Genomic DNA, 24,771 nt, shown 5'->3' with positions numbered 1-24,771 from the left:
CTTACATGACAAGTGACTCAAAGTCATCAAAATCTTCCTCTTCTTCAACTTTAATAAGTCTTTATAGGGATATAACAGTTAGTATTGAAAAGAAAACTTTTCCACTGTCGAGGGAAGCGAGATAGTGGAGAAAATGTCACTCGCTTCGCTAGATAGTGGAGAGACTGTCACTCGCTTCGCTAGATAGTGGAGAAAATGCCACTCGCTTCGCTAGATAGTAAAGCATAGACTGCCACTGACACTGCTGCTCAATAGTGATACTTACTTTGATACTCCGGCTTTGTCTCTAAACTGTTCAAGTGCTCCGGCATACAACATTCTATTTGCTTGACCAGTTGTTGGTGGGATCCAATACAACATAACTAAGGGAGTCTGTAATCTTCCATCTTTAGTTTTCATGGGAAAAGACATTACAATGTATCTAGGACTATTTTCAGGTAACTCTTCAATTAAGCTCTCTATAGAATCAATTGGCGATTCTGTTTCATCCCTTTTGATCTCATACGATTCCTTGTCAATGCTATCTTCTTGAGTCAGTAACAATCGCGACACAGTCCAACACTATCACTATCGAGCAGAGCGAGATAGTGTTGTGACAAGATACTATGCTCGATAGTGTTGTGACAAGCTACTATGCTCGATAGTGTTGTAGCAAGCTATTATGATTATGCTAAATAATCATAGCTACTCTTGTAAACAAAGGCCGCAACATACATATTACTGCTTGTACTTTATCGACTCTCGCGCTTTGGAACCTAAACTTTTTCAAGTTAGAGAGTGTATCTGATGAAAATGTATATAAATTGGACGACTTGTTGAAATAACGTTAGTAACTAAAAAGCATATGTGCGGTCATCTACCATTCTTATATACAACCACAGCCATCTACCATTCCTATCCACATTCGAGTAGAGCGAGATAAAGGCGCTAGTCAATGCTGCCACAGTCGAGCAGAGCAAGATAGAGCCCCTAGTCAGTGTAGCTAGTCGATGTAGCTAGTCAGTGATGCTAGTCAGTGATGCTAGTCAGTGATGCTAGTCAGTGATGCTAGTCAATGATGCTAGTCAGTGATGCTAGTCAGTGATGCTAGTCAGTGATGCTAGTCAGTGATGCTAGTCAATGATGCTAGTCAGTGATGCTAGTCAGTGATGCTAGTCAGTGATGCTAGTCAGTGATGCTAGTCAATGATGCTAGTCAGTGATGCTAGTCAGTGATGCTAGTCAGTGATGCTAGTCAGTGATGCTCCACTATCTCGCTTCGCTCGATAATGTTGTTAAACATACCATTCCTTCCTTCTATCCATCAAGAGTACCAACCTTATCCACCTCTTCATCTCTTACCATTTTTCAAATCTTTTTTCCATTGAGCGTGCGATTTGGAACAAAACATTCCATTTATCCAATTTGTCCCAAAATGGAAAAAAGATAAACATAGTTGATGGATAGAACTTTTTTCATAATATAAAAAGTAAAAGGTATAGTCTCACGATTTAAACAAACTGGTAAAAAGTCGAGTTTTCATTCTTGAAAAGTTCAAGAAAACTCTCATTTTTTGGTTGGAATAACAGAACACACGGGGTTGTTTTTTTTGGTTTTTCTTTTCTCTTCTTCCTTTGCCTACTCAATAATACAATGGGTAGAAACAAGGTCAATGTACCTCTCATTGAGTTTTTAAAAAGTATGTTTGCACCATAATTGGCATATCCTTCTTCTCAAAATACCCTCCCCCCCACCTTCCTGGAAGAGGAGCAATTACTAACGTGTGTTTTCCCCTTTTTTTTTTCCTTTTCTCATAGACAGGATTTATTTAGGTGCTTATGACTATACGCCGCCCGATACTAAGGACCTTGTTTATTTCACCGTTGAGGACGCGTTGCCGTATAATTCTTTCCACTTGGATTTCGGTCCTTTGAATATCAGCAATTTGTATCGGTTTGCTGTGGTGCTCCACAACATCTTAAACGAGGACGAAAACCAGGGCAAAGGTGTCGTTTTTTATAGCTCAACTTGTCCCAAACAGCGAGCTAATGCTGCATGTTTGTTATGTTGTTATATGATTTTGGTCCAATCATGGGCTCCGCATCAAGTATTGCAGCCTATTGCGCAGTGTAACCCTCCTTTTGCTAGTTTTAGAGATGCCGGGTACTCTAATGCCGATTACGAAATAACTATTCAGGATATTGTATACGGAATGTGGAGGGCCAAGGAAAGAGGAATGGTTAACTTGACAACTTTTAATCTTGAGGAGTATGAGCAATACGAAAGAGTTGACCAGGGTGACTTCAACGTCATCTCCAAAGATTTTATTGCATTTGCTTCGCCAATACAAACAAAACGAAGCTCAACATTGAATGAACCTTTCAAGAAGGTTTTAAACTATTTTATCGAAAATAACGTTCAGTTGGTTGTAAGGTTGAATTCGCATCTCTATGATGCCAAGGAGTTTACAAAAAGGAAAATCAAACACATAGATATGATCTTTGATGATGGAACGTGTCCAAGCTTGGAGTATGTGCAGAAATTTATTGGTGCAGCCGAGTGTATCATAAATAAAGGTGGTAAGATTGCCGTGCATTGTAAAGCAGGACTAGGTCGTACTGGGTGTTTAATTGGAGCTCACTTAATCTACACACATGGATTCACTGCTAACGAGTGCATTGCATACATGAGAATGATCAGACCCGGTATGGTTGTTGGCCCCCAGCAGCATTGGCTATACCTTCACCAAAATTACTTTAGAGATTGGAGACACACTATGGTCTTGGACAATAGGCCCGATGAGTTTATAGGAAACTTGTATCCGTTGTGTTCGTATGAGGATTACAAACAGCGTATGAGAGAAGCCAGGCGTTTAGCACAAAAAGAGAAGATGCTTGCACAATCACAACTGCAACTGCAACTGCAACCGCAATCGCAACCACTATCCCAGTGTAATTCTTCCTTTGTTGCAGACTCGTCTTTTTCCACAACTCCAATCAGGAGGCGCAAAATCAGCGGAGCTCTTGCATCTAAAATTCAAACAGCTGTACCGATGGAGTCTCCAGGCCAGCCAAGGAAATTCATCGAGGAGCCCGATGAAGATGAAGAAGAAGAGAGAGGAGAAAGAGAAAGAGAGAGAGAAAGAGAGAGAGAAAGAATAGAGGTAAAATTAGAAGAGGAGCATGAGGAAAACCCGAGTGTGGAAATGGCAAATAATTCCGATGATGAAAATATTATGCAAGGAATTGTAACTAGTTCACCTGGAAGATACGATAACATCACACCTCAGAGGAAAAGTTCCGATTGGCGAGTACTACGCTCGATTTCAGCAAATTCGGCCCAACAACAGGTGTTGACAAAAACTACTACAACAACCACAACAACGCGAACGACTAGCACGACCTTGTCGTCGTCGTCTCCAGGGCCATCGCCAACAAATATGAATACAGGACTAAGGATAACAAAAGCAAGGTCAACAAAACCTCGAATAACCCTGGGCACATATTCGCCACACCAAAATCATAGAGTTCAATCAGGAGGAGTTAGGAAATTAAGTGGCAAAAAGATATAAGCCTGTTCCCAATCTCCTATTGCTTCAGCATCCCTTGTTTCTGTCTGTCTGTATCTGTGTCTGTTTGTTTTTGTTTTTTTATAGATAAATTTAAATCAGCAGTGGAAGGAGCTTTTTAAATCAGCAGTGAGAGGAGCTTTTTAAATCAGCAGTGAGAGGAGCTTTTTATTTTTCACTCTATGAATGCCGCTTCAACAATTTCAAAGTCAACTCCAGGAGTGGTGCTAAATGCTAGAATGTCAAAATCTTTGAATGACACTTGTTTGAAATTATCTTTATTCAATTCGATCCATTGATTGTCAAAAGGAGCCGCTGGATTTTGCGGTACTGCCACGCGTAGTTCCTCTGGTATAACTAATTTATGGTTTATTATTTCCTCTGGTATAAGTGATTTATGGTTTATTATTTCCTCGTCTTGTTCCACTTGTTCCACTTGTTCAAATTCTGATTTGGGAACAGGTATATTCTCTTCATCTTCATCTACTCCTTCCTCCATCTGGTCTGTCGCATTTTCATCTGCTTCTGGTAACCCACCGGAATTGTTTATCGCAAGAGAAAGTTGTTCCCTTATCGCTTCTAATGTCACTGGTGAAGAAATCGTTAGCGTATAAGTTGATTTTCCCTTCTTCAATTTCAATATCGTTAGCAAAGCAGCCTGAGACTTTTTCGGTGGCTATATACTAATTAGTATACAATTATGACTTTTACAAACACCTCTTTCTTATTTCAGTTACGTACCATTAGAGAATGTGTCTTTGAAGCAAGAAAGTTGGCAATGAAAGTTTGAATAATCCTTGTGCCCAAGGTTGATTTTTATCTTTAGCTTTTTTAAAGCGCGATTGAAGAAGAGGTGAAATATTTTTCAAATTGAAAAGGTGCAAAAAGAAGATGAAAGATTGGAGTTTGTAGATGAACTTGGTTATAGCACAGCTCAAGTCGAGTCTGTGTCATAGAGACGGGGTATGTTATTTGTATAAGGAATTGTTGAGAAAATCTAACAGGATAAAGCGAGAAGGAAGCAAAGAGAGTCGGATCTTGGGTCTTGAACTAAAAGTAGGCTTGTATGAATGCTTTACAAAAAAATATGCCGGTACATATAATCTAGCACAAGCTATGTTCGAGGGCCTTCAACTTGCTGAGAATCTAGATGAGGCTATTATCAATTGTAATTGGCATCCTCTTGAATTGTGGGTTGCTAATTATCGAAAACAAATGTGGTTTTGGCAGAAACGAAGAAGTGAATATTTAAAGCACAAATCCGAAATAGAAGAAAGTCAAATGAAGCTATTGAGGGGCCAAGCACAAACGCTTGCACAATCTCGACGCAAAAAAGTTGGGGGGAAATCTCAAAATTCGACACTAGCTTGCAAAAGGAACGAGCAGGACTCGATCAAGCAAAAGTATCGAATAGCCAAGAATAATGGTCGCGAATTGCTCCATAGTTTTATCAATCAGTTGCAGGTTGACGGTAAGCTTGCTAATCCGCATTTATTGCCCTATACAGCAGAGACTCTAGCTGCTTCTGGTGACCAATACGAACCGCGGCATATAATCAAAGGACTGGGAGAGAAAATTATCAACGAGGCATATGACAAAGAGTACATTGAATCCATAATAATTCCCCACCTTGAATTTGAATTGAACGATATAAACTTGGATAAAATAGCATATGATATAAATGAAAAGGGTCCTTATCGAGTAGTGGCCAAGCAAACGGAAGCAGGAACCGTTTCCATACCATTTTTGATGTCACCGTTCAAGCACAAAGTAGGACGTGTTGAAGTTGCTCGAGCAATCAAACAACAAATCTTGTGGTTGCGAATTCAAAAGATTTGGAACGCTAAGGGAGAAGTTGAAGAGGAGAATATGGCTAAAGACGGCAGCTATCCTGTTAAAGGATGTCAAGGGTTTGGACTTGGTGAAAGTATGAGACCAAAATTGTATTACCAAGAACTAGGCGAAGGTGAAGAAATGTACGAGTTATTTTTGCAACTAGAAAAAGGGAAAACCATTACTGATGAGCAAAAAGAATTGGACTTGACTGCATTTGACTGGACCCTGGAGTTGATGCAAGTTACTAAATATATAGCTTCCAAATACCAACAAGCTGTTGCAATGCCAAAATTTGATTTAATGAAGAAACAACAACGACTACAAGAGGAATGCAATAAACTATATAAACGCGAAGCAGTAAAGTTTGATCATTTATTAGCGGAACTACAAAAGCATAATGTATTCAAACACAGCGAGATTGTTTGCCCCGAAATTGGTTCCACAACAAGACTAGATTTGTTGAAAACACCAGCTAAATATTTCCCCGCAGAAGATCGAGTTGGAAGAGGACAACGATTAGGTGACTTTTTAAAATCAAACAAATTGAAGTGTTACCAATTTGGTTATGAGAAAAGGAAAAACATCAAGCAAGTTTTAGCAGAGTTAAGTCGTCGTTCGTGAGTAAATGAAAAGGGAGAAAAAGAAGAAGAGGAAGAGGAAGAACAGGAAGAACAGGAAGAAGAGGAAGAAGAGGAAGAAGAGGAAGAAGAGGAAGAAGAGGAAGAAGAAACAAAAGCTCGTTAAATCGTTAATTCGTCAAGGAAAGGGAGGGGAAGTGGTAGTTGCCTATACAACGTAACCACCAAAGCTTTTATTGGTAGTGACGTACCCCTCAATATTTCTACTATGCGATAGACGTTTGCTATCCTCTTTCTCATCATCACCATCATCATCATCGTTGTCGTTGTCGGCTTCAAACAATTTGTCTTTGACACCATGTTCCAGAACCGCTTCTCTTTCCACAATATCAAAATCTTCAATCATTTTGATCAACTTTATAGTATCTTCATTCATTTCATGTTCACATACACTCAAGCCATTCATCATCGCAATCACTTCTGCCATTGACTTGCCTTCCTGTTTCAATTCCTTGTGCTTTGCAATAACTTCTTCCAACAAGGTTATTGAATTCTCGTAAAAGTTTTGATCTCCTGCATATGGCGGTACTACTGTGATATCTTTCCTGGCAAATAATGCTTCCTTTGAGAGTTGGTTTCTGTAGAAAACGCTGGCTTGATAATGCTCCTTACAACAATACTGGCTCAAATAGGTATTGGGCAATATTATCGATGGTTTTCTATTGTATATTTGATACTTTGTTGAGGCTCCAGAATCCGAAATGTGAGCAATTGTCGTACCGTTGCTATTCAAACTCAATCTTCGCACTAGCAGTTTCGGCTGATTGTTACACATGACATATCCGCACTCATGTTCAATATTTCTCTCTTCAATAACATCATCATAAGATTGTTGTGTAAAAAATCTCGAAAGAAATTTCAACAACCTAAAGTCCACATAATCGTCAACGAGCAACTCGGTCACCAAAAGTGTCACTTGCAAAGACTCTGCAGGAGTCAAAAGCTCCCGATTTGCAAATGGCTCTAATAATGGTAAAAATGTTTCCAACGTCAACAACTGCATCCTTTGTTGAAACCCTTTGCCCCAAAAACCAAAAAAATAAAAAAAAAAAAACAAAAATTAAACAAAATCAGCTAGATCCTCTCAATCTTTGCCCAGACCAGCTTCAAATATGCAGCTTAAATCTCTTATAACCAATTGGGGGAAGGGGGCAGGGAGGAGGGGGGGGGGGCCTCTTTTTGCTTTTCTTATTCGCAACCGCTTGCTCTTACCCCAAAAAACTAGCAATTTTTCAATCCAATGAATAATTTGCTAGCGTGCAATGTAAAAGGTTTGCTATAGTCTGTTGTTTGATAATATCCTCCTATTTAGTAGTTTTTTTTCCAAAAATCGTAGTATTTGAGTCATGAAACTTACACTTAATCAGGAAACAAGGAAGAAACTAGAAGAAGAAGAAGAGAAGAGGGAGGGTATCTAATCATTCAATGGTAAAGCATATCAAAACCTTCAACTTTTATACTTGGACAATATCCTTTGTATTACGTAATTTCTTACATGAGCCCTTTTTCAAACACAATGGTTAAAGAGACTAGCTGATATAGGGAACAAGGTGCTATAAAGAGTAGGTGATAGCATAGAGAGTAGGTGATACAGAGACTAGCTGATATAGGGAACAAGGTGCTATAAAGAGTAGGTGATAGCATAGAGAGTAGCTGATATAGGGAACAAGGTGCTACAAAGAGTAGCTGATACAGAGACTAGCTGATACAGAGACTAACTGATACAGAGACTAGTCAGAGCTAGTCAAAGCTAGTCAATGGGTACGAGAAAGAGAACAAACCGTAGTAGGAAACAATCTACTACGACTACTTCTGCTGCTGCTGCTACTCAAGCTAAAGTATCTCCTGGGTCGTCCAAGGCCAAGTCGAGAGTCAAGACAGACTCTGGAAATGCAGTACTGTCCTGTGATCTGCTGTCAAAAGGAGCAAGTTTTTTGTTGAAATTTTTTCCATTCAATGATAAGTCATCTTCAGCTGCTACGGCATGTGCACGGCGTCTGAGTCACAGCAAGGGTAAAAGGATTTCCTTCTACGACTTGCTTCTTTTGGAGTTGAATTTGTCACCGATTTCAGATGAAGATTACGAGGAGAAGGACGGTGCGTCGTCAAGTGTGCAAAGAGCTTTAGGCGATGATGAATCGTATCAAGAATTGATCAACATGTTGAGCATGCCATGGTATTTGGAAAAGTTTATGCTATTTGGCTTACTAGTGTGCTTCAACTCGTTTTTAACCCTATACACCTTGGTTCCTTTGAAGATTGTTGCCGTGTTGATACAAATAACTATCAAGTATTTCTTTCACAATTGCAAGACCCTGTCAATAATACGTAGACTCAAGTCCATTGAAAAAGACGTCATCTCGCTAACTTTGATTGCCATGTCCTTAGCAGTGCTATGCTCGGGCGTATTAGATATTTCAAAGCTATATCACGATGTGAGGGGCCAAGCAGAAATAAAATTATATGTCACATTCGGTGTCCTAGAAGTAGCAGAAAAATTGTGCTCTTCAATCGGACAAGATCTACTCAATATCTTGTATTGCACATCTCCTGTTGACCATTTTTGGAGGTTTCTAGCTTTTTACTTGATAAGCATTTTTTATTTATCATTTCATGCATATATCCTAATCTACCAATCAGTAGCACTAAATGTAGCTGCAAATTCATACTCAAATGCCTTGCTAACATTGCTTTTATCTAACCAATTTGCAGAGTTGAAGAGTTCTGTTTTCAAGAAATTGGATAGGGAAGGTTTATTTCAAATTACAATGGCTGATTTATCTGAGAGATTTCAATTGACTTTGATGTTGGGTATCATTGCAATAAGAAACTTGTTGCAATTGCATTCTGTTGACGGACTTGTTCCAAATAGCTGGCAATCCTGGAATATTTGGTTAGGTGCAATCTTGGCCCCAGGGATAATCGTTATTGGAAGTGAAGTTTTTGTCGACTGGTTGAAGCATTGTTTTATCTCGAAATTTAACAAGATTAAACCCAAGGTGTATCGAAACTTTTTGTATGTTTCTTGCTTGGATTTTTTACAAGAGTTTCAGTATAGCACAAATAGTGGTGGTAATAATGTTGATAAGGACCACAAGTTCACCGATTACATCATCACAACGAGAAGAATCGGTTTGCCGTTGTTAGCCTCTGCTGTTTGTTTTCTTAGAATGACGTTGGGCGACTTTAAACAATTATTTATTATTCGTGGACCTAATGGAGTTTATTGCATATTGGCAACAGTGGGTGTTGTGGTAGCTACTATTTTTACACTACTGTTGATTAGAATCTTACTCGTTCTAGGTGTATTAAAAATAGCTAATCAATCTGTAACCAAGCACAGAATACATCAGAAAGAGTTGAAAGCCAAATTAGATGCATCAACTACCAGTGATAAAAACAAAATGAAGCAAGGGAAACCTACCCCTTCCGCAAGTGACGCAGCAAGTTCAGCGGCAGTAGCTCAAGGTATGTTTTCTCCCATTGATATGTCGTTTTTACCAGGATCTCCCAACACGGAACCGTCTACAATAAATCCCAGCACTAGAATCCACTTGTATGATGCTGATGAGGATATCCCACCAACGCCAGAGGAGAAGAGAAATAAAGCGCTACGTGATGGTGTCTTGAACGAGACCAGGTGGAATATTGATGAAGGAGACGAAGGCCTATCAAAAGTGATGAGGTACAAAATGTCAAGTAAACGTATATGGTGAATGAAATTTTCTATTATTTCTTTATCTATATACAAGCATATTTTTTATTCTTTTTTTTTTAAGTTGGCATTACGTTTCCTTTTCTTGTCTTGCTTATTTATTTACAGGATTAGACTTTTTCAATTGTTGTTTCATGAGGTTGTTGATATAGCTTACGAGTTCAGGTCTAGGCTTTTTCAATCTTGCAACAAATGCCAAACATGCGGTTAATAGAGCCAATGCACCTGCTTGATGTGCAGCAGCCAATGGAATTGGAACGAGATAGATCAACGTAGTTATACCTAAAGCAAATTGTAATGTGACAACACCCATCATGGCCTTCATCATGTTATTGGCGGGTCTTGGGATAATTGATGCATTTCTGTTAGCATACATATGGCCTGCAAATACTGCCAAGAAAGTTGTAGTTGCGAATATACGATGAATCAATTGCACAGTTGTTGGATTTTCAAGGCAGTTTCTCCACCATAAATCTGATTTATCTTCCTTTCTTGCAAAAATGGGTGACATCAATTCGTTTGGATGAGGCATCCAATTGTCTCCCATATGTGGGAAGGTGTTATATATCAAGCCTGCGTCTAATCCAGCAACCATTCCTCCAGACATAGCAGTGATAAATGTCAATACCAAAAGACCAGTTGCTATTACCTTTGTTTTTTTCAAAGCGGGACTATTTAACTGAGCTAAAATGGTTTCTGCCATTTCACTTTTACCTGTTTTGACCAATTTAATAAATTTATTTTCATTGAAAATCTCAAAAGCAGTGTACAAAACTCCGAGGTACATCAAGAAAGCGGCACCCAAATGCGTAGTTAATCTGTATTGGGATACTGTTGGTTTTGACTTTCTTTCGGCTAGTTGCTCTTCGTCTAATCCGGATTTCACCATCCACCATCCAATAGCACCTTGAAGGCCGAGTAATCCTGTTAACCCAATGACTCTTTTAGTTAATCTAGCTGTAAATCTATTTCTAGCCCAAAATACCACTGCAGGCAAGATGAAAAACAAACCAATACCTCTTCCGACCAATCTGTGGCTCCATTCCATATAATAAATGAATTTGAAATCCTCCAACGTTAAATGGGAATTTAATTGTTTAAACTCAGGAGAATCCTTGTATTTAGCAAACTCTTGAGCCCAGTCTTGCTCATTCCTTGGTGGTAATGCACCGGTTACCGGTTTCCATTCAGTAATTGACAATCCGGACTCGGTTAACCTAGTGAGGCCCCCCAAAACAACAATACCAAAAATCAACGTTGATGTTCCTACAAGCCAGTAACCAACAGATTTCGAAGGAACGGTAAATGGTTTCCCTGTACCTGTACCTGTACCTGTACCTGTGCCTGGGCCCGTCCCCGTCTTGGCGCCTTTCAAGGGTGCTTTTTGAAGCATAGCTTGTTTGGCTTCTGCTGCTGCTGCTGTCGCCAAAACGGAATACAGCCTCTTTGACTTGAGATGGTTGAAAATGCCAAAGAAATTCTTTACAAGACTAGAAGATGGCCCATGTTTGGCAGATAACAAAGGTCTGCAGCCAGGATGCCTAGCTAAAGAACTCAATATAAAGCTATTTCTTGTGAAAAAGAATGCCGATCTCGAAAACATCCTCTTTTAAACTACTTACTCTTGCTACGGGACCCCCCACCTACTTGATGAACCAAAAAAGAGAGATTGGAAAACCTTTACTTAATGGAACATCTCTCTTATAATCAACTGATTACTAAAAAATCTTTTTTCATTGAATAGATGGAGAAACATCCAAACATACACACATATCATGTATTTGGTAGCGATAAAAATGTCTTAAGCGGCTTTTTTTGCAACTTTTTCTTTTTTTTTGCAATTTTGCAGCCGCCAACCCCCTAAGACGATGTAGTAGATGTTTTTGTTTTTGTTTGGGGGGGGGGGGGGGGGGGGGGGGCCTGTTAATTATTTGGTTGTAAAAAATATAGATGGAGGTATAAGAGGAAAGGTGATACAAGCAGGTTGTTCTGTTTTTAGTAGAGCAGAGTAGGTGAAGCAGAGTAGGGTAGATCCGAGTAAGTTTCAATTGAGATGAGTGGCAAATCTGGGCAAAATAACGGTAAATCGAAATTAGAGCATTATAGAAAGTATTTACAAGATAATGGGTTCCCACATGAGCATCTACTTTCGGATAATAAGGAACCTGGGTATATTGTAAAGCACCATGATCAGGCTTATTTGAAGTTGGGGTTACAGGATAATTATCGCTTCAACGACCATCAGCAGCCATATCACATGTATCTGCTTCCTTTTGCATCGAGCTCAATTAATTTCAACAATTCGGTTATTTCTCATGCTTTTTATTTGTTCATGACCATGATCCTGGCGGTAATAATCTTGGCAGCGTTGATGTTTGGTATTAGAGAGTATTTGGTGGTGCTCAATGGGAAAGCAAGGTCGGCGCATGGTGATGGTCAAAAATTGAGTGAATGGAATTTGGCAAATTTGAAAAGTGACGCAAAAGAGGACGAATTGCAGAGTCTTGATAAGGTGATTCAGGATGGTGAGAAATTGCAAATCGAGGATAGTGAAGACTCGGGGCTAACCAAGTTTAATGATGGCTTTGAAAATGTGGAAAAAGGGGGGGACGACGACGACGACCAAAACCAAAACCACAACCACAATCAGTGGACTACTCCACGCAAATACAATTTGCAAAGTAACATTGTAAGCCCCGTAAGCACCATTTCCGAAAAAAATACAGTGAGTAATACTACAGCTGGGTTCAGTGACAAGTCTATAACCAAATATAGGAAAAAATACTTGATGCTCTTGCCCAATATGGAGCAGCAGCAGAAACATTTGTATGGTTCAATAACTCAGCGATATTCAATTGAGGAAATGATGAAATTAAGGGTTCAAAAACCGGTTACTGATCTTTCTTTCAACACATCTTCAGTAAAGCAAAAAGTTAGAATGTCGCAAGTGTTGAGTTCTTCAATCAAAATACCGGCAACAAGGTTTAGAAACGCGTGGAACGCTTCCAAGATGGTTGTGGAGTTGAAGTTGACTTTATTGCAAGCAGAATGCAAAGTAGAAAAGATATTGGCAATTTTGCAATTGTGTTCTATTGCCAAGGCCTACTCGCTTTTAGATAATCCTACAATCTTTTTGCATGCTTTTAATGAGTGTATTGAGGAAATTGTTGACTCGGGTGCAGTTTTTGAGTTGATGTTTATCTGTACCGCGACTCTTAAAACGTTGTTGACCGAGTGTTTGCTCTCATACTGCTGGTCTCATGCAAAGTTTCATGATTACGAAGCGAAAAATTCCCAAATTAAGCAACAGTTTAAAAAATGGAACATTCATCTGCCTTTGGTGCAGACAAAAGCTACCGTTTTTAAGATTTTGTGTAATCTCCAATTGGGGATGTACACCGTTGGTCAGAGCCAGAATGATTGTGAGCTAAAGCTCGGGCTACTTGTGAGGACATTTATCAACCAGAGTCAGTGTAATGATTACATCAACTACCTTCCATTAATTGCAAAAGCAGTTGACGTTGCAGATAGGGACGAAATTGTATATTTTTTTTACCAAATCACCAAATTTTTGGTTTTAAAACATGGCAAATGTTGTATGGGAGAATATATTCAAGATGCAAATTTGGATTTAAAGACTCTTGTACAATATGGAATGCAAATATTCCACCTGGAGCGGGTGAGACGTAAAACGCAGGAAATTTATACTATATTACGTGAGAGCCACCCGATAGTTGAATCATGGAAACCAGAAACTATTATTGCGAATCAAGAGAAAAATGCAACAACAACAACAACAACTGTTTTGCCCTTATCTAGTGAATATGCAGAGAGATACTTTACACCAACTATCAAAGAAGAAAAAGGCACAAAGAAGAAGGATGTAGAGTTTGAAAATTATACACCAGACTCTTGGAAAATGGGTCTACTAACTTCGAGGGATGCCCGAACACCACCACCAGCACTAGCACCACCCAGATAAAAAAAATAAAAAAAAAATCAAAGCCGTGTGGGTTTGATTGATTTTTTAATTTAGCTATTGATAATCGCTTTTTTAGGAAACATTCATCGATTTAGTGTTTAAATGATAAAAATTCCAAAAAACCATGATAGCGTGACGGAAATAAGCTCGTGGTTGCCCATTTATGGTTGCCCATTTATGGTTGCCCATTTGTGTACATTATTTAGTGATTCAACAAAAAAAAAAAAAAAAAAGTGCTACCAGCTACCATGTGAAGTTTTTTTCTTTTTCAACTAACAAGCTCGGTTTAAATCAAAGCACAGGATGAATTTATACAGAGAACAAGAAAAAAAACAAATTATATAGGAGATAAAGCTAACTTGACATGATAGATGGAATTAAGATTATTTATTTTTTTTTTTGTCTACTATGAGAAAGGAAGAGATTTCTCACCAAATAGTAAAAGGGCGAAACCCATATTTAAATAATCTCCACCTAAATGATCTCCACCTATTGAAATAATCTCCACCTATTGAAATGATCTCCACCTATTGAAATGATCTCCACCTATTGAAATGATCTCCACCTATTTAAGAGCATAGATCTGAAAGTTGAATCCTTATTGTACTACATTATACCGACCGTTTTGCTGGGGGGGGGACAAAGAGAAACCTATTACCCTTGTGTTTTTCCACATTTGGTTAAACATGTGCAAAAAAGAAAACGAAAAACGTCATTGGGGTAGAAGAAATAAAATAAAGCATAATAAAGAACCTCTTATGGTGGAGAAAAGGATGAACCAAAAAAAAAAAAAAATAAAATAAAATAAAAAAAAGATTCATTAAATTTCCAAAAGCGAGAAAAGGCCCCAAAAGAAAAAAGGTTTGAATTGATGATTATAAATTAGTACCAAAACAGCCATTGTTTCCCCCTTTACCTCCATCTTGAAGCTTACTTGAAAAGGAAACCGAGGGTATTTTTTCATTTATTTTCATTTATCATTATTTTATTTTTTTTTTGTTTTCCCACAAATTTGGGGCATTTCATTTGAATTTTTGCTAAATCTTTAATATAAAGATTATTGTTCCAAATAACGTACCTTTAATATTTCATTTATTTCATTTATTCATTTTTTCGTCACCATTACAAAAGTTTTTTAAAGAGGTATTGATATTGATATTGAGACAAGAGAAGGCAAATATTCAAAGGTATGTCAGGACTCGAAATAGCAGCTGCAGTAGTGCTTGGAAGCCAGCTATTGGAGGCGAAATATTTAATCAAAGATGACGTTGCCTTGGCTACAAAAGTCGTTAGTAGCGCATTACCGTATATGTGGAAGTCGCTGAGAGGTAAGGCATCGTACTGGTACTATTTTGAAGACTCTGTCAAAAAGCACAAGAATTCAAAAGCTTTGGCATTTCCTAGACCAAAACAAAATCCACCACCATTGGAAATTGATGAAGCAGGATTTCAAATTTATGACAACCAGTTTGAAGTTGAAGCCTACACTTATCAAGAGTTGTACGATATGGTTTTAAGGCTTTCCTACATTTTGAAAAACGAGTATGGCGTTACATCGGCTCAAACTATTGGTGTTGATTGTATGAATAAGCCATTGTTTCTTGTTTTATGGTTAGCATTGTGGAATATTGGCGCTTTGCCAGCATTTTTGAACTTCAACACCAAGGATAAGCCTTTGGTTCACTGTCTCAAGATTGCCCACGTTTCCCAAGTATTTATCGATCCCGATTGCGATGGCCCCATTAGGGAAACTGAAGGTTTGATCAATGAGGAATTACCAAATGTCAAGTTGCATTACATCAACGAAGCTGCATTATTTAATAGATTGCAACTGAAATCGACTCCTAAATTTAGAGCTAAAGATGAAACTAGGAGGCCTCAAGACACTGACTCTTCGGCATGTGCTTTGATTTACACTTCAGGTACCACTGGATTACCAAAAGCCGGTATCATGTCTTGGAGAAAAGCGTTTATGGCTTCGGTATTTTTTGGTTTCATTATGAAGGTTAGCGATAAATCAAATGTTTTAACCGCAATGCCTTTGTATCATTCTACTGCTGCTATGTTGGGGGTCTGTCCTACTTTATTGGCTGGTGGTTGCGTTTCCGTTTCGCAAAAGTTTTCCGCTACTTCATTTTGGACTCAAGCTCGGTTAGTTGGTGCAACCCACATTCAATATGTTGGAGAAGTTTGTCGTTACTTGTTGAACTCAAAAGCACATCCAGATCAAAATAAACATGGTGTCAGGATTGCCTATGGTAATGGGTTACGTCGTGATATATGGTCGGATTTCAAAAGAAGATTCCACATTGAGGCTATTGGTGAATTTTACGCTGCAACCGAGTCGCCCATTGCTACCACTAATTTACAATATGGTGAGTACGGGAAAGGTGCTTGTCGTAAATATGGTTCATTGATCAGTTTGTTATTAGGAACCCAACAAGTTTTGGTCAAGATGGACCCGGAAGATGAAAATGAGGTTTGGAAAAATCCCAAAACAGGATTTTGTGAAAAGGCAGCTTACAATCAACCGGGTGAATTATTAATGAGAATTTTGAATCCTAAAGATATTCAGAAAACTTTCCAAGGTTACTATGGTAATAAGAAGGCAACCAGTAGTAAAATTATGACCGATGTGTTCAAGAAGGGCGATGCTTGGTTCAGAACTGGTGACTTGTTGAAAATGGACCAAGATAAGTTGTTATACTTTGTAGATCGATTAGGAGACACCTTCCGTTGGAAATCGGAAAACGTTTCAGCTACAGAAGTTGAAAATGAGTTAATGGGATCGAATGTAATTAAACAATCGGTCGTTGTTGGTGTACAAGTTCCAAATCATGAAGGTAGAGCTTGCTTTGCAGTTATTGAGCCAAAGGATGGTTTAGAAGCAAATGAAATTTTGAGCAAGGTACATACTTTTGTGAATCATTCCTTACCAACTTACGCACAACCGGCATTTATCAAGATTGCTACCATTGAAGCTTCGCATAATCATAAAGTTCCAAAGAATCAATTCAAAAATCAAAAATTGCCAAAAGGTGAGGCTGGAGACGAGCTCATTTATTGGTTGGATGGCGATAAGTATAAAGAGTTGACAGAAGAAGATTGGAACAACATTTGCGCTGGAAAAGCTAAATTATAGAATGGACTCCCCTTCTTTTTCCCCTTCCCTTCCTTCCCACAATATATATTCATGTTTTTGTTAATCAATCAACTATTTCTCTATTGGAGATTGTGCGTAGTAGACAGAGAGACAGAAACACAAGTCTTTTTATTTTGTTAAAACACATTAAAACTTTTCTCTTGAACGTCACATTCGTCATATTTATTTCTACTTTTCCCCTTGTTTTTGATTTAAAGAAACTATATAACAACCCCTTGGGATTTAGTTTTTGTCCGAAAGGGCAACAACACCTGGTAATTCTTTACCTTCCAACAATTCCAAAGAAGCACCACCACCGGTAGAAACGTGTGATAATTTGTCAACAACGCCGTATTTCTTAGCAACAGTTGCAGTATCACCACCACCGATAATGACAATGTTACCTGCTTCTGCTGATTTTACACAAGCATCTAACAAGTTCTTGGTACCACCAGCAAAGTTATCAAATTCAAAAACACCTGGTGGGCCGTTCCAAACAATAGTCTTTGCTTTTGCAACGGCTTGGTTGAACAATTCTTTGGATTTTGGACCGCAGTCAAGACCCATCCAGTTATCTGGAATACCTTCTTTGTCATCGGCTTTACCAACAGTGGCATCCTTGTCGAATTTATCAGCAGTAACAAAATCAACGGGCAAGATAATTTCAACATTGTTTTTCTTAGCTTTAGCGATTAAATCGTTAACATTTTTAGCGCCATCTTCATCGAAAAGTGAGTCACCAATTGGCATATTGTCCAATACCTTTTTGAAGGTGAAGGCCATACCACCACCAATGATCAACAAGTCAACTTTATCTAACAAATTGTCAATCAACTTGATCTTATCGGAAACTTTAGCACCACCCAAGATAGCCAAGAATGGTCTTTTTGGGTTTTCTAAAGCTTTAGCGAAATATTCCAATTCCTTTGACATCAAGAAACCAGCAGCTTTTTGTGGCACATTAAGACCAACCATTGAAGAGTGAGCTCTGTGGGCGGTACCAAAAGCGTCATTAACGTAAACATCAGCCAATGCAGTCAATTGGTCTCTAAACTTCTTGACAGCTTCTGGGTCAGCCTTCACCTTTTTACCATCCTTGTCCTTGTGGGAACCTTCTTCTTCTGGATGGAAACGCAAGTTCTCTAATAAAAACACTTCACCGTTGCTTGCGGCATTAACGGCTTTTTCAACTTCTGGGCCTACACAATCGTTTAAAAAGGTAACCTTCTTACCCAATAATGATTCCAATTCAGTAGCAACAGGTTGAAGAGAATACTTTTCGTTTCTCTGGCCATTTGGTCTACCCAAATGAGATGCCAAGATAATGGCTTTTGGTTTGTGCTCTTCAACGTATTTGATGGTTGGTAATGCAGCAACAATTCTTTGATTGTTGGTGATAGTTTTACCGTCTAATGGAACATTGAAATCAACTCTGATGAAAACTCTCTTACCAGCAACGTCCAAGTCCTTCACGGACAATTTATTGGATAACGACATCTTAATATTACTAATTAAATCTTTATTTTTTTGCAATTGAAGTGGAAACAAGCAACCTTACAAAGTCAGGGGGGGAAGGGGAAGGGGAAGGGGAGGAAAGAGCAGATTGATTCCCTTTTATAATCTCGTGAGAAGAGTGAGAGAAAAATAGTGCACTAAAAGACAAAAAACCAACCCATTTTAAGGAGAGTGAGGATTAAAGGCTACAAAAAGAAGATGTATACTGATCAACAGAAGGCCGAATACCAAACGAAAAATTTAAACCCAGCAAAGAACAATAAAAAAATAAAAATATTAACAACACCAATAAAGCGTAAAGAAAGATCAGATTAAGTAGGGTAACTTTAAAATGACATTTTCAAAGAAAAGGAAACACCCGTGGTTATCCGTGACACACCTTATTTCACCAAAATTTATTTTGCTACTTTTTGAAAAATGGATAGTCTTGCTGGTGCGTGGCATTGGAATATTTCCCCGGGTTTCAGAATTCCGCCATGGTGGAAACATCTTTCAACTAGTTTTTTTTCTAGAACCACTAATCAAAAAAAGCACCAGTTTCCCTTTTTTCGAGTTTACCAAAACCGAGAAAATCGGTTTTGGTCTGGTCTGGTGTACATTTTGTAATTCTTTCTTTCTCAACCCACTATTGTATTGGCGTAGTCAGTACTGCTTTACTATCTACTATCTCGCTTTGCTCAACATGATAAAAGTAAAAGTTGCAAAAAAAAAAAAAAAAAAATAAAAATAAACTCCATTGTGCAGGACATTGCAGCACACGTGATATAGAGTCACGTGTGCTGCTGATGTAGTATCTGTCACGTGTACTCTAATGTAGTATCTGTCACGTGTGCCGTTCACGTGATAAAGAAGCTGAAAAATATGAGGGGGTCTCATCGCGGGCCCATCGCACAGGCCTCATCTCGCCCCCCCCCCCCTATTGGAAGCAAATAGAACTTCAAGAAGGTTCTGGAATAGAAATAGGACAATTATACCAAGGGAGGAAAGCAAATCGAGAGAAAAAGAGAAAAGCGATAAATAGAGGAGTCAAGATTAATAGATAAAAGGAGAGAGACGAAACTTTTGGATATGGAGAAACTATTACATTGGTCAATTGCACAACAAGCCGGAGACAAGGATGCTCTCAATAAAATTGGAGAACCTGATCAAAAGGCATTGGGCCAGTTGTTTGGCGGGCCAGACGAGTCTACCTTGATGAAAGAAAGTATACTCGTTGCAACTAACCCCCAAGTTGAGTTAAAAAATAGGGAAATTGCAATGGAAAATTTTGAGATGTTGGTGGAAAATTTGGATAATGCTAATAATATTGGTAATTTGGGTTTATGGAACAAGATAATTGAGTTGTTGCAGGAGAGTGAACCAAGTGAATTGAAAGTACTCAACTGTGGGATAATCGGCACTGCTCTACAGAATAATCCGAAATCACAAGAAGATTTCTCAAAGACTAACGGGTTGGAGAAATTGATCAAAATTGCTGACGATGCAAAGGACAAACCATTACAATTGAAAGCCCTTTTTGCAATTTCGTCTGCTATCAGAGACTATAAACCAGCATATGAAAAATTCAACAATTCGAATGGTTGGAACTTGTTGAATTTCGATACTAAAGATCCCAAATTCCAGTTGAGAGTGTTATCAGTTGTTTCCTCCATTTTGAGCAATGGCTTGTCTGCTGACATTGAAAAACATATCAGAGATTCTAAATTAATTCATTTTCTTGCCTCCGTATTAAACTTGGACTCGAATACTAGTTTAGTTGATAAGGCTTTAAACATTGTATCCACCTTGAATCGTTTAGAGTATAATTTTTCCTTAGAGGAAAAGTATGAAATAAACAGAGGAATTCAAGTTGTTGAAGGTTTGAGTGACAAATTAAATATCGACGATCTTAACGGTGCTAAAGAGGCTATCGATAATCAGTAAAAACAATTTGTCAAAAAATGTGCCAAATAGGAGAGGGGGGGAAAAGTCAGGTTATAACCTTATTGGGATCATCGGATGTGAAGAAGTTCAACATTGCGCTGTCAACTGTAGGCGGTACCATGTTTCTACCTAGCACATCTTTTCCTAAAGTGCCGTTTGTTCTGAACTTGCAATAAAGCAGATACATTGACTTGTGGGTATCGTGTAAAAGTTCTGCTTTGGACAGAGTCATTCTTGTAAAATGTTGGATTGATTGTAAAAAAGTATTCTTTGTGTCGCTTCCAGACCGAACATTACCAAGATTTGCAAGGTGTTCATTTCTTTCATACTTATCATAGAGGGACAAACTTATTGTATATGTAAAGGAATTGAGCCAGTTGATCGATTCTTGTCTGGATCGTACCGTAAATATATTGACTTTGAGATCTAGCTGCGCGTGATTTATCATTTTCTCAATCTCTTGAGGCTCGGGATATTGAGCAATCTGCTGCTGCTCGTTGTCCGCAGATTTCTTTTTCTGATTCTTCTTCTTCTTCTTTTGTTCATCTACATTCGGACCATACAATACCTGTGATCTGAATTGTCTTTGCCTGTGAGCTTTGATTTTATTTATTAGCTGGTCATACCCCTCCACCATAACTATAATGTGATGTTTATCCGTAGTTCGCTCTTTCAAGTGCTGCAATGATGCTGTTATCTCATTCTTTAAAGTGTTCAGTAAAAGAAAGGTTATCAAGTCATGAGCCAGGTAATAGAGAACAAATGTCCTTTGCAATACTTTTCTAGGCGGACACGGTATAAAATAATCCTTCTCCTTAATATACTCTGCCTTAACGTTTCGCTTCCAGAAGATTATGGGTAGGTCAATAGAAATTTCATTAATCGGCAGTTTGAGGTCCTCTTGATATTCCTGAAATAAACCGAAAAGTTTGGAACCAGCCCATATTTCCATTTCAGCATACAATTCCTCTTTTTTCCTATTAACCTTATTTGCCTCTTGCAATTCTTTTATTGAGTAACGAAAATTGTCAATTTGTGGCAAGTCAGCCAAAGATGTAACTGTTTTGGATCTCTTAACTTTTTTGTTCTTTGGAGCAGAATCTGCGTGCTGGACATCACGGACTCGTTTTATTGGGTTTTCCACACCTTTTAGCGGACCAGAAACATTCACCGATTGCGGTCTGCATGTATCAAGAGTAGCTGCAATTTTCGAGCTTACTGTTTGCGAGGTTTTAGAATTAGTTTGCTCCTGCTGTAGTTCAAATGGTTGACGTTCAAAGTGACTAATTAAACGAGAAGTAGAAAATGAATGAGACTTTTCCTTCAAGTTGGAAAAATTGGATAGCAATTGACTGGTCTTTTTAGTTTGTATAGTCTCAAAGCTTCTTTTCTTGGCCATATCGATATTCTCGTCAAGTTTGCGAGTCTCAAAAATTTCTGAATCATTCTCCTCGTCGGAGCTCAACCATTGAACAAATGATGGCATAGTTGGGAGTGGTTTCGAGTTTTTGGGTTTCGAGCTGCTTGCAATTGCAGCATTGGTATCTAATATATTCAGGAAAGAAAAGGAAGAGTCAACTATTGAGTCAGATTGATAGTTTTTGGAAATCAAATTGGATTTTGATGCTTCCAATAAAGATGCAATGGCATTTGTCTTTGTTGTACTTGGTGATGGTGATGGTGATGGTGATGGTGATGATGGATCAATTGCAATAGGCTTTTGGTGCGTCAAAGACAGTATCAGGTTCGAATCTGTTATCACGGGAGATGATATTGGAAGTACCTTTTCCCTTGGCTTCTGTGATGTCTTTTCAAGTGACTCTTTTCCCTTTTCATCACTATCATCATCGCTGTCTATGATTATAATTGGGCTCTCGATAGACACCTTGAGTGGCTGTTCTCCTTCTTTTTCTTTTCGTTCATTATCATTACCATCATCATCACTCGAGTCAAAAATTTCAATGTATGTCTTTATTGGTGTTGTTAGTTCTTTTCTTTGATAAGCTTTCTCTGACTTGTACAACCGGCTGGACACAATTTGCATATTTGATGGATGATGATTGTCTAACTGAGTTGCGTCCAATGAACAATTGATGGACGTCAAGTTCTGCAGTTCTTGTTTAAGGTTGTCGTCTTTGTTTACTTCCTCCACTTCATTTAATAAATATTCCTCTTTCCCTAGAATCAGTTTCTCTAAACACTCATCTTCTTTATTCTTTTTGCCAAAAGATCTTGGTTCTGAGCCAGGGTCTAAATCTGAAACATTTTTGGATGTCGCGTTTAGCAGGGAATTTTTGTTAGCATTGATACCATTTTGTACGCTCATCGCAGTACAGGTGGTATTAGTAAGCTTTTTCTGTGGAGCATCAATTGTATTGCTTGTAAATTGAAAAGATACTTCCTGGTGAGGTAGATGCACTTGTTGTCTCTGAGCTTTCAATGGGTGAGTAGAGTGGTTATCACTGATTGGGGGTTTCAATGGGGATGGAGAAGATGTGCCGGTTGCGGCATGATATGCCAGGTTACTTGGTGATGCAACATGTTGGGTCGGTAGAGTGTTGGTAGTATAAACTTTATTTGTTTCAATTACCTGAGTTGTAGAATTTGACTCAAACTTGTAAGGTAGAGCATTATTTTTGTTTTCATGAGTTGTGAGGATTTGAGGCAAGATTGATGTATTGCTGATGATTGTTGTTGAGTTGGCATCCTGATATTCTTGACCCGGGTTTATTACTACTATTTGCAGCGAATCCAGTAATTCCTCATTGATTAGATGTCGATGATAAGCGGTGGTGTTGGCGGAGGTGGCAGTAGAATAACCGCTTTGCAAGTAAGAAGAGTGGACAAATAAAGCTTGAGTATTTGTGGAAGGAGTGGACTGATGTTGTACATTTATATTGGATTCGATAGAAAGTTGAATAATCTCACTAGCTGTTTCAAACGGAGCGGTGGTGGTGGTGGTGGTGGCATCAGCAGCTTGTATACTCGACGACGATGCACTGGTATACACTGAACACCTTTGAGGCGTTGATCTTGCTGGTGGAAACACGTTATCTATGCTAGTAGTCTCTGTAACTTGAACCTGAGGTTGACCACTCAGTGATGACGATGACAAAGCAGGTAAAATATCTTCTTTTTGGTGGGAGGAGCAATTATTAGAGTCAGATTGCAAGGTGTGATTAGGATCTGCTGCTACAATTTGCTGGTGACGGCTTTTTCTCGAGCCGTTTAGATTTAAAGGAGGAGGAGGAGGAGGCGGACTAGATGGAGGTTGATTGATCAATATTCGTTTATGCTTAGTAAAGATGAGGGAGTTTGGTGATTGCGACATACCAGAGTCAAGCTCAGAATTGACACCCCTCATCACCATCAGCATTCTTGGACTGAGCTTGGACCTGGCGTCCATATCGTAAAATCTGTCCCTAATACCTTTATTTCCCCTTGTATATGCGATGAGATCTTTATCAAGTGCGATTCGTTACTATAAGATTTTTTTTTTTTCAACTATAAATAAAAATGTATATAAGGAGAAGCATTGAAGTGGTACTCTCCTGAGAAAGAGCATTGAAGTGGCACTCTCCTGAGAAGGAGGTGCAAAGATGCAGAGGTACAGAGTTGAGTGAGTATCATTCAATGTTATAACCGTTACTAATAGTCTACTTATAAACAGATGATCAGTAAGAAGTTATAATCTATAAATCTATAAATCTATAAATCAATGATAAACAAACATCTATATATAGAATCAATAGTACAAATGTAAAGTATATTACCAAATAAAGAATATTAGGTAAGATTAGCGGTGATTATATAAGATTAACAGTGATTATATAAGATTAGCAGTGATTATATAAGATTAGCAGTGATTATATAAGATTAGAAATAATTATTAGCAGTGATTATATAAGAATAGTAGTGATAATCAGCAGAGATTATATAAGATTATATAAGAATAGAAGAGATTATTATAAATAAGGAAAATAACAAGGATAGTTTTTATGATAGTTTCAAAAAAGGTAAGAAGGTAGCTTTGCATATAAATATATGCAGCTTACTATACTGCACAATGTTACCAACATTACTATGCAATAGTAATCGACACTAGGGAGCAAAGCGAGTTAGTGGAGCACTAACCGACACTAGGTATATATACAGGTTAACATACACAATATACTATACTGAATAGTGGAGCAACACTAGCTGTCACCGATACTTTCGACACTATTGAGCGAAACTATCGAGCAAAGTGAGATGTGGAGCACACTAGCTCTTATCATCAACTCTTGACACTAGGTATACTATACAGGTTAACATACACAATATACTATACTGAATAGTGAGTATATGAGTAGTCACTGTATATACTGAATAGTGAGTAGTACACTGGTGAGTAGTCACTGTGTATACTGAATAGTGAGTAGTCACTGTATATACCGAATAGTAAGTGGTAGTATATTGTACACTATAAATACTG

General features: G+C 38.3%; 12 protein-coding genes across 12 annotated transcripts; 6 read left to right on the top strand and 6 right to left on the bottom strand. All coding sequences in view use genetic code 12, as the record gives it.

The window, feature by feature from the left end:
• Window positions 1-261: 261 nt before the first annotated feature.
• Window positions 262-1,303, bottom strand: KGF56_004379 (uncharacterized protein; the record flags this gene model as incomplete). The annotated part of the gene is made up of 2 exons (XM_049325811.1): window positions 262-520; window positions 1,284-1,303. 2 exons carry the CDS (start codon window positions 1,301-1,303, stop codon window positions 262-264), a joined length of 279 nt encoding a protein of 92 aa, XP_049178665.1.
• A 328-nt stretch (window positions 1,304-1,631) lies between these two features.
• Window positions 1,632-3,549, top strand: CDC14 (phosphoprotein phosphatase; the record flags this gene model as incomplete). Its single annotated transcript, XM_049325810.1, has 2 exons — window positions 1,632-1,677; window positions 1,796-3,549. The coding sequence occupies 2 exons, from the start codon at window positions 1,632-1,634 to the stop codon at window positions 3,547-3,549; spliced, it is 1,800 nt and encodes a 599-aa protein (XP_049178664.1).
• A 172-nt stretch (window positions 3,550-3,721) lies between these two features.
• Window positions 3,722-4,290, bottom strand: KGF56_004377 (uncharacterized protein; the record flags this gene model as incomplete). The annotated part of the gene is made up of 2 exons (XM_049325809.1): window positions 3,722-4,204; window positions 4,288-4,290. 2 exons carry the CDS (start codon window positions 4,288-4,290, stop codon window positions 3,722-3,724), a joined length of 486 nt encoding a protein of 161 aa, XP_049178663.1.
• Window positions 4,291-4,662: 372 nt separating this feature from the next.
• Window positions 4,663-6,003, top strand: KGF56_004376 (uncharacterized protein; the record flags this gene model as incomplete). Its single annotated transcript, XM_049325808.1, has 1 exon — window positions 4,663-6,003. The coding sequence occupies one exon, from the start codon at window positions 4,663-4,665 to the stop codon at window positions 6,001-6,003; it is 1,341 nt and encodes a 446-aa protein (XP_049178662.1).
• Window positions 6,004-6,168: 165 nt separating this feature from the next.
• On the bottom strand, window positions 6,169-7,023 carry KGF56_004375 (RNA polymerase II subunit B1 CTD phosphatase; the record flags this gene model as incomplete). Its single annotated transcript, XM_049325807.1, has 1 exon — window positions 6,169-7,023. One exon carries the CDS (start codon window positions 7,021-7,023, stop codon window positions 6,169-6,171), a length of 855 nt encoding a protein of 284 aa, XP_049178661.1.
• Window positions 7,024-7,777: 754 nt separating this feature from the next.
• On the top strand, window positions 7,778-9,736 carry KGF56_004374 (uncharacterized protein; the record flags this gene model as incomplete). Its single annotated transcript, XM_049325806.1, has 1 exon — window positions 7,778-9,736. The coding sequence occupies one exon, from the start codon at window positions 7,778-7,780 to the stop codon at window positions 9,734-9,736; it is 1,959 nt and encodes a 652-aa protein (XP_049178660.1).
• Window positions 9,737-9,829: 93 nt separating this feature from the next.
• Window positions 9,830-11,338, bottom strand: COX15 (Cox15p; the record flags this gene model as incomplete). Its single annotated transcript, XM_049325805.1, has 1 exon — window positions 9,830-11,338. One exon carries the CDS (start codon window positions 11,336-11,338, stop codon window positions 9,830-9,832), a length of 1,509 nt encoding a protein of 502 aa, XP_049178659.1.
• A 450-nt stretch (window positions 11,339-11,788) lies between these two features.
• On the top strand, window positions 11,789-13,717 carry KGF56_004372 (uncharacterized protein; the record flags this gene model as incomplete). Its single annotated transcript, XM_049325803.1, has 1 exon — window positions 11,789-13,717. One exon carries the CDS (start codon window positions 11,789-11,791, stop codon window positions 13,715-13,717), a length of 1,929 nt encoding a protein of 642 aa, XP_049178658.1.
• Window positions 13,718-14,906: 1,189 nt separating this feature from the next.
• Window positions 14,907-16,859, top strand: FAT1 (long-chain fatty acid transporter; the record flags this gene model as incomplete). The annotated part of the gene is made up of 1 exon (XM_049325802.1): window positions 14,907-16,859. The coding sequence occupies one exon, from the start codon at window positions 14,907-14,909 to the stop codon at window positions 16,857-16,859; it is 1,953 nt and encodes a 650-aa protein (XP_049178657.1).
• A 243-nt stretch (window positions 16,860-17,102) lies between these two features.
• Window positions 17,103-18,356, bottom strand: PGK1 (phosphoglycerate kinase; the record flags this gene model as incomplete). Its single annotated transcript, XM_049325801.1, has 1 exon — window positions 17,103-18,356. One exon carries the CDS (start codon window positions 18,354-18,356, stop codon window positions 17,103-17,105), a length of 1,254 nt encoding a protein of 417 aa, XP_049178656.1.
• A 1,086-nt stretch (window positions 18,357-19,442) lies between these two features.
• On the top strand, window positions 19,443-20,297 carry KGF56_004369 (uncharacterized protein; the record flags this gene model as incomplete). Its single annotated transcript, XM_049325800.1, has 1 exon — window positions 19,443-20,297. One exon carries the CDS (start codon window positions 19,443-19,445, stop codon window positions 20,295-20,297), a length of 855 nt encoding a protein of 284 aa, XP_049178655.1.
• Window positions 20,298-20,343: 46 nt separating this feature from the next.
• Window positions 20,344-23,703, bottom strand: KGF56_004368 (uncharacterized protein; the record flags this gene model as incomplete). The annotated part of the gene is made up of 1 exon (XM_049325799.1): window positions 20,344-23,703. The coding sequence occupies one exon, from the start codon at window positions 23,701-23,703 to the stop codon at window positions 20,344-20,346; it is 3,360 nt and encodes a 1,119-aa protein (XP_049178654.1).
• Between the last annotated feature and the right edge of the window lie 1,068 nt (window positions 23,704-24,771).

Source organism: Candida oxycetoniae (genome assembly GCF_023343755.2).
Source record: "Candida oxycetoniae strain CBS 10844 chromosome Unknown scaffold15, whole genome shotgun sequence".
Classification (NCBI taxonomy): Eukaryota; Fungi; Ascomycota; class Pichiomycetes; order Serinales; family Debaryomycetaceae; genus Lodderomyces; species Lodderomyces oxycetoniae.
The sequence above is the reverse complement of the archived record's forward strand: the minus strand, read 5'-3'. Positions and strand labels throughout refer to the sequence as shown.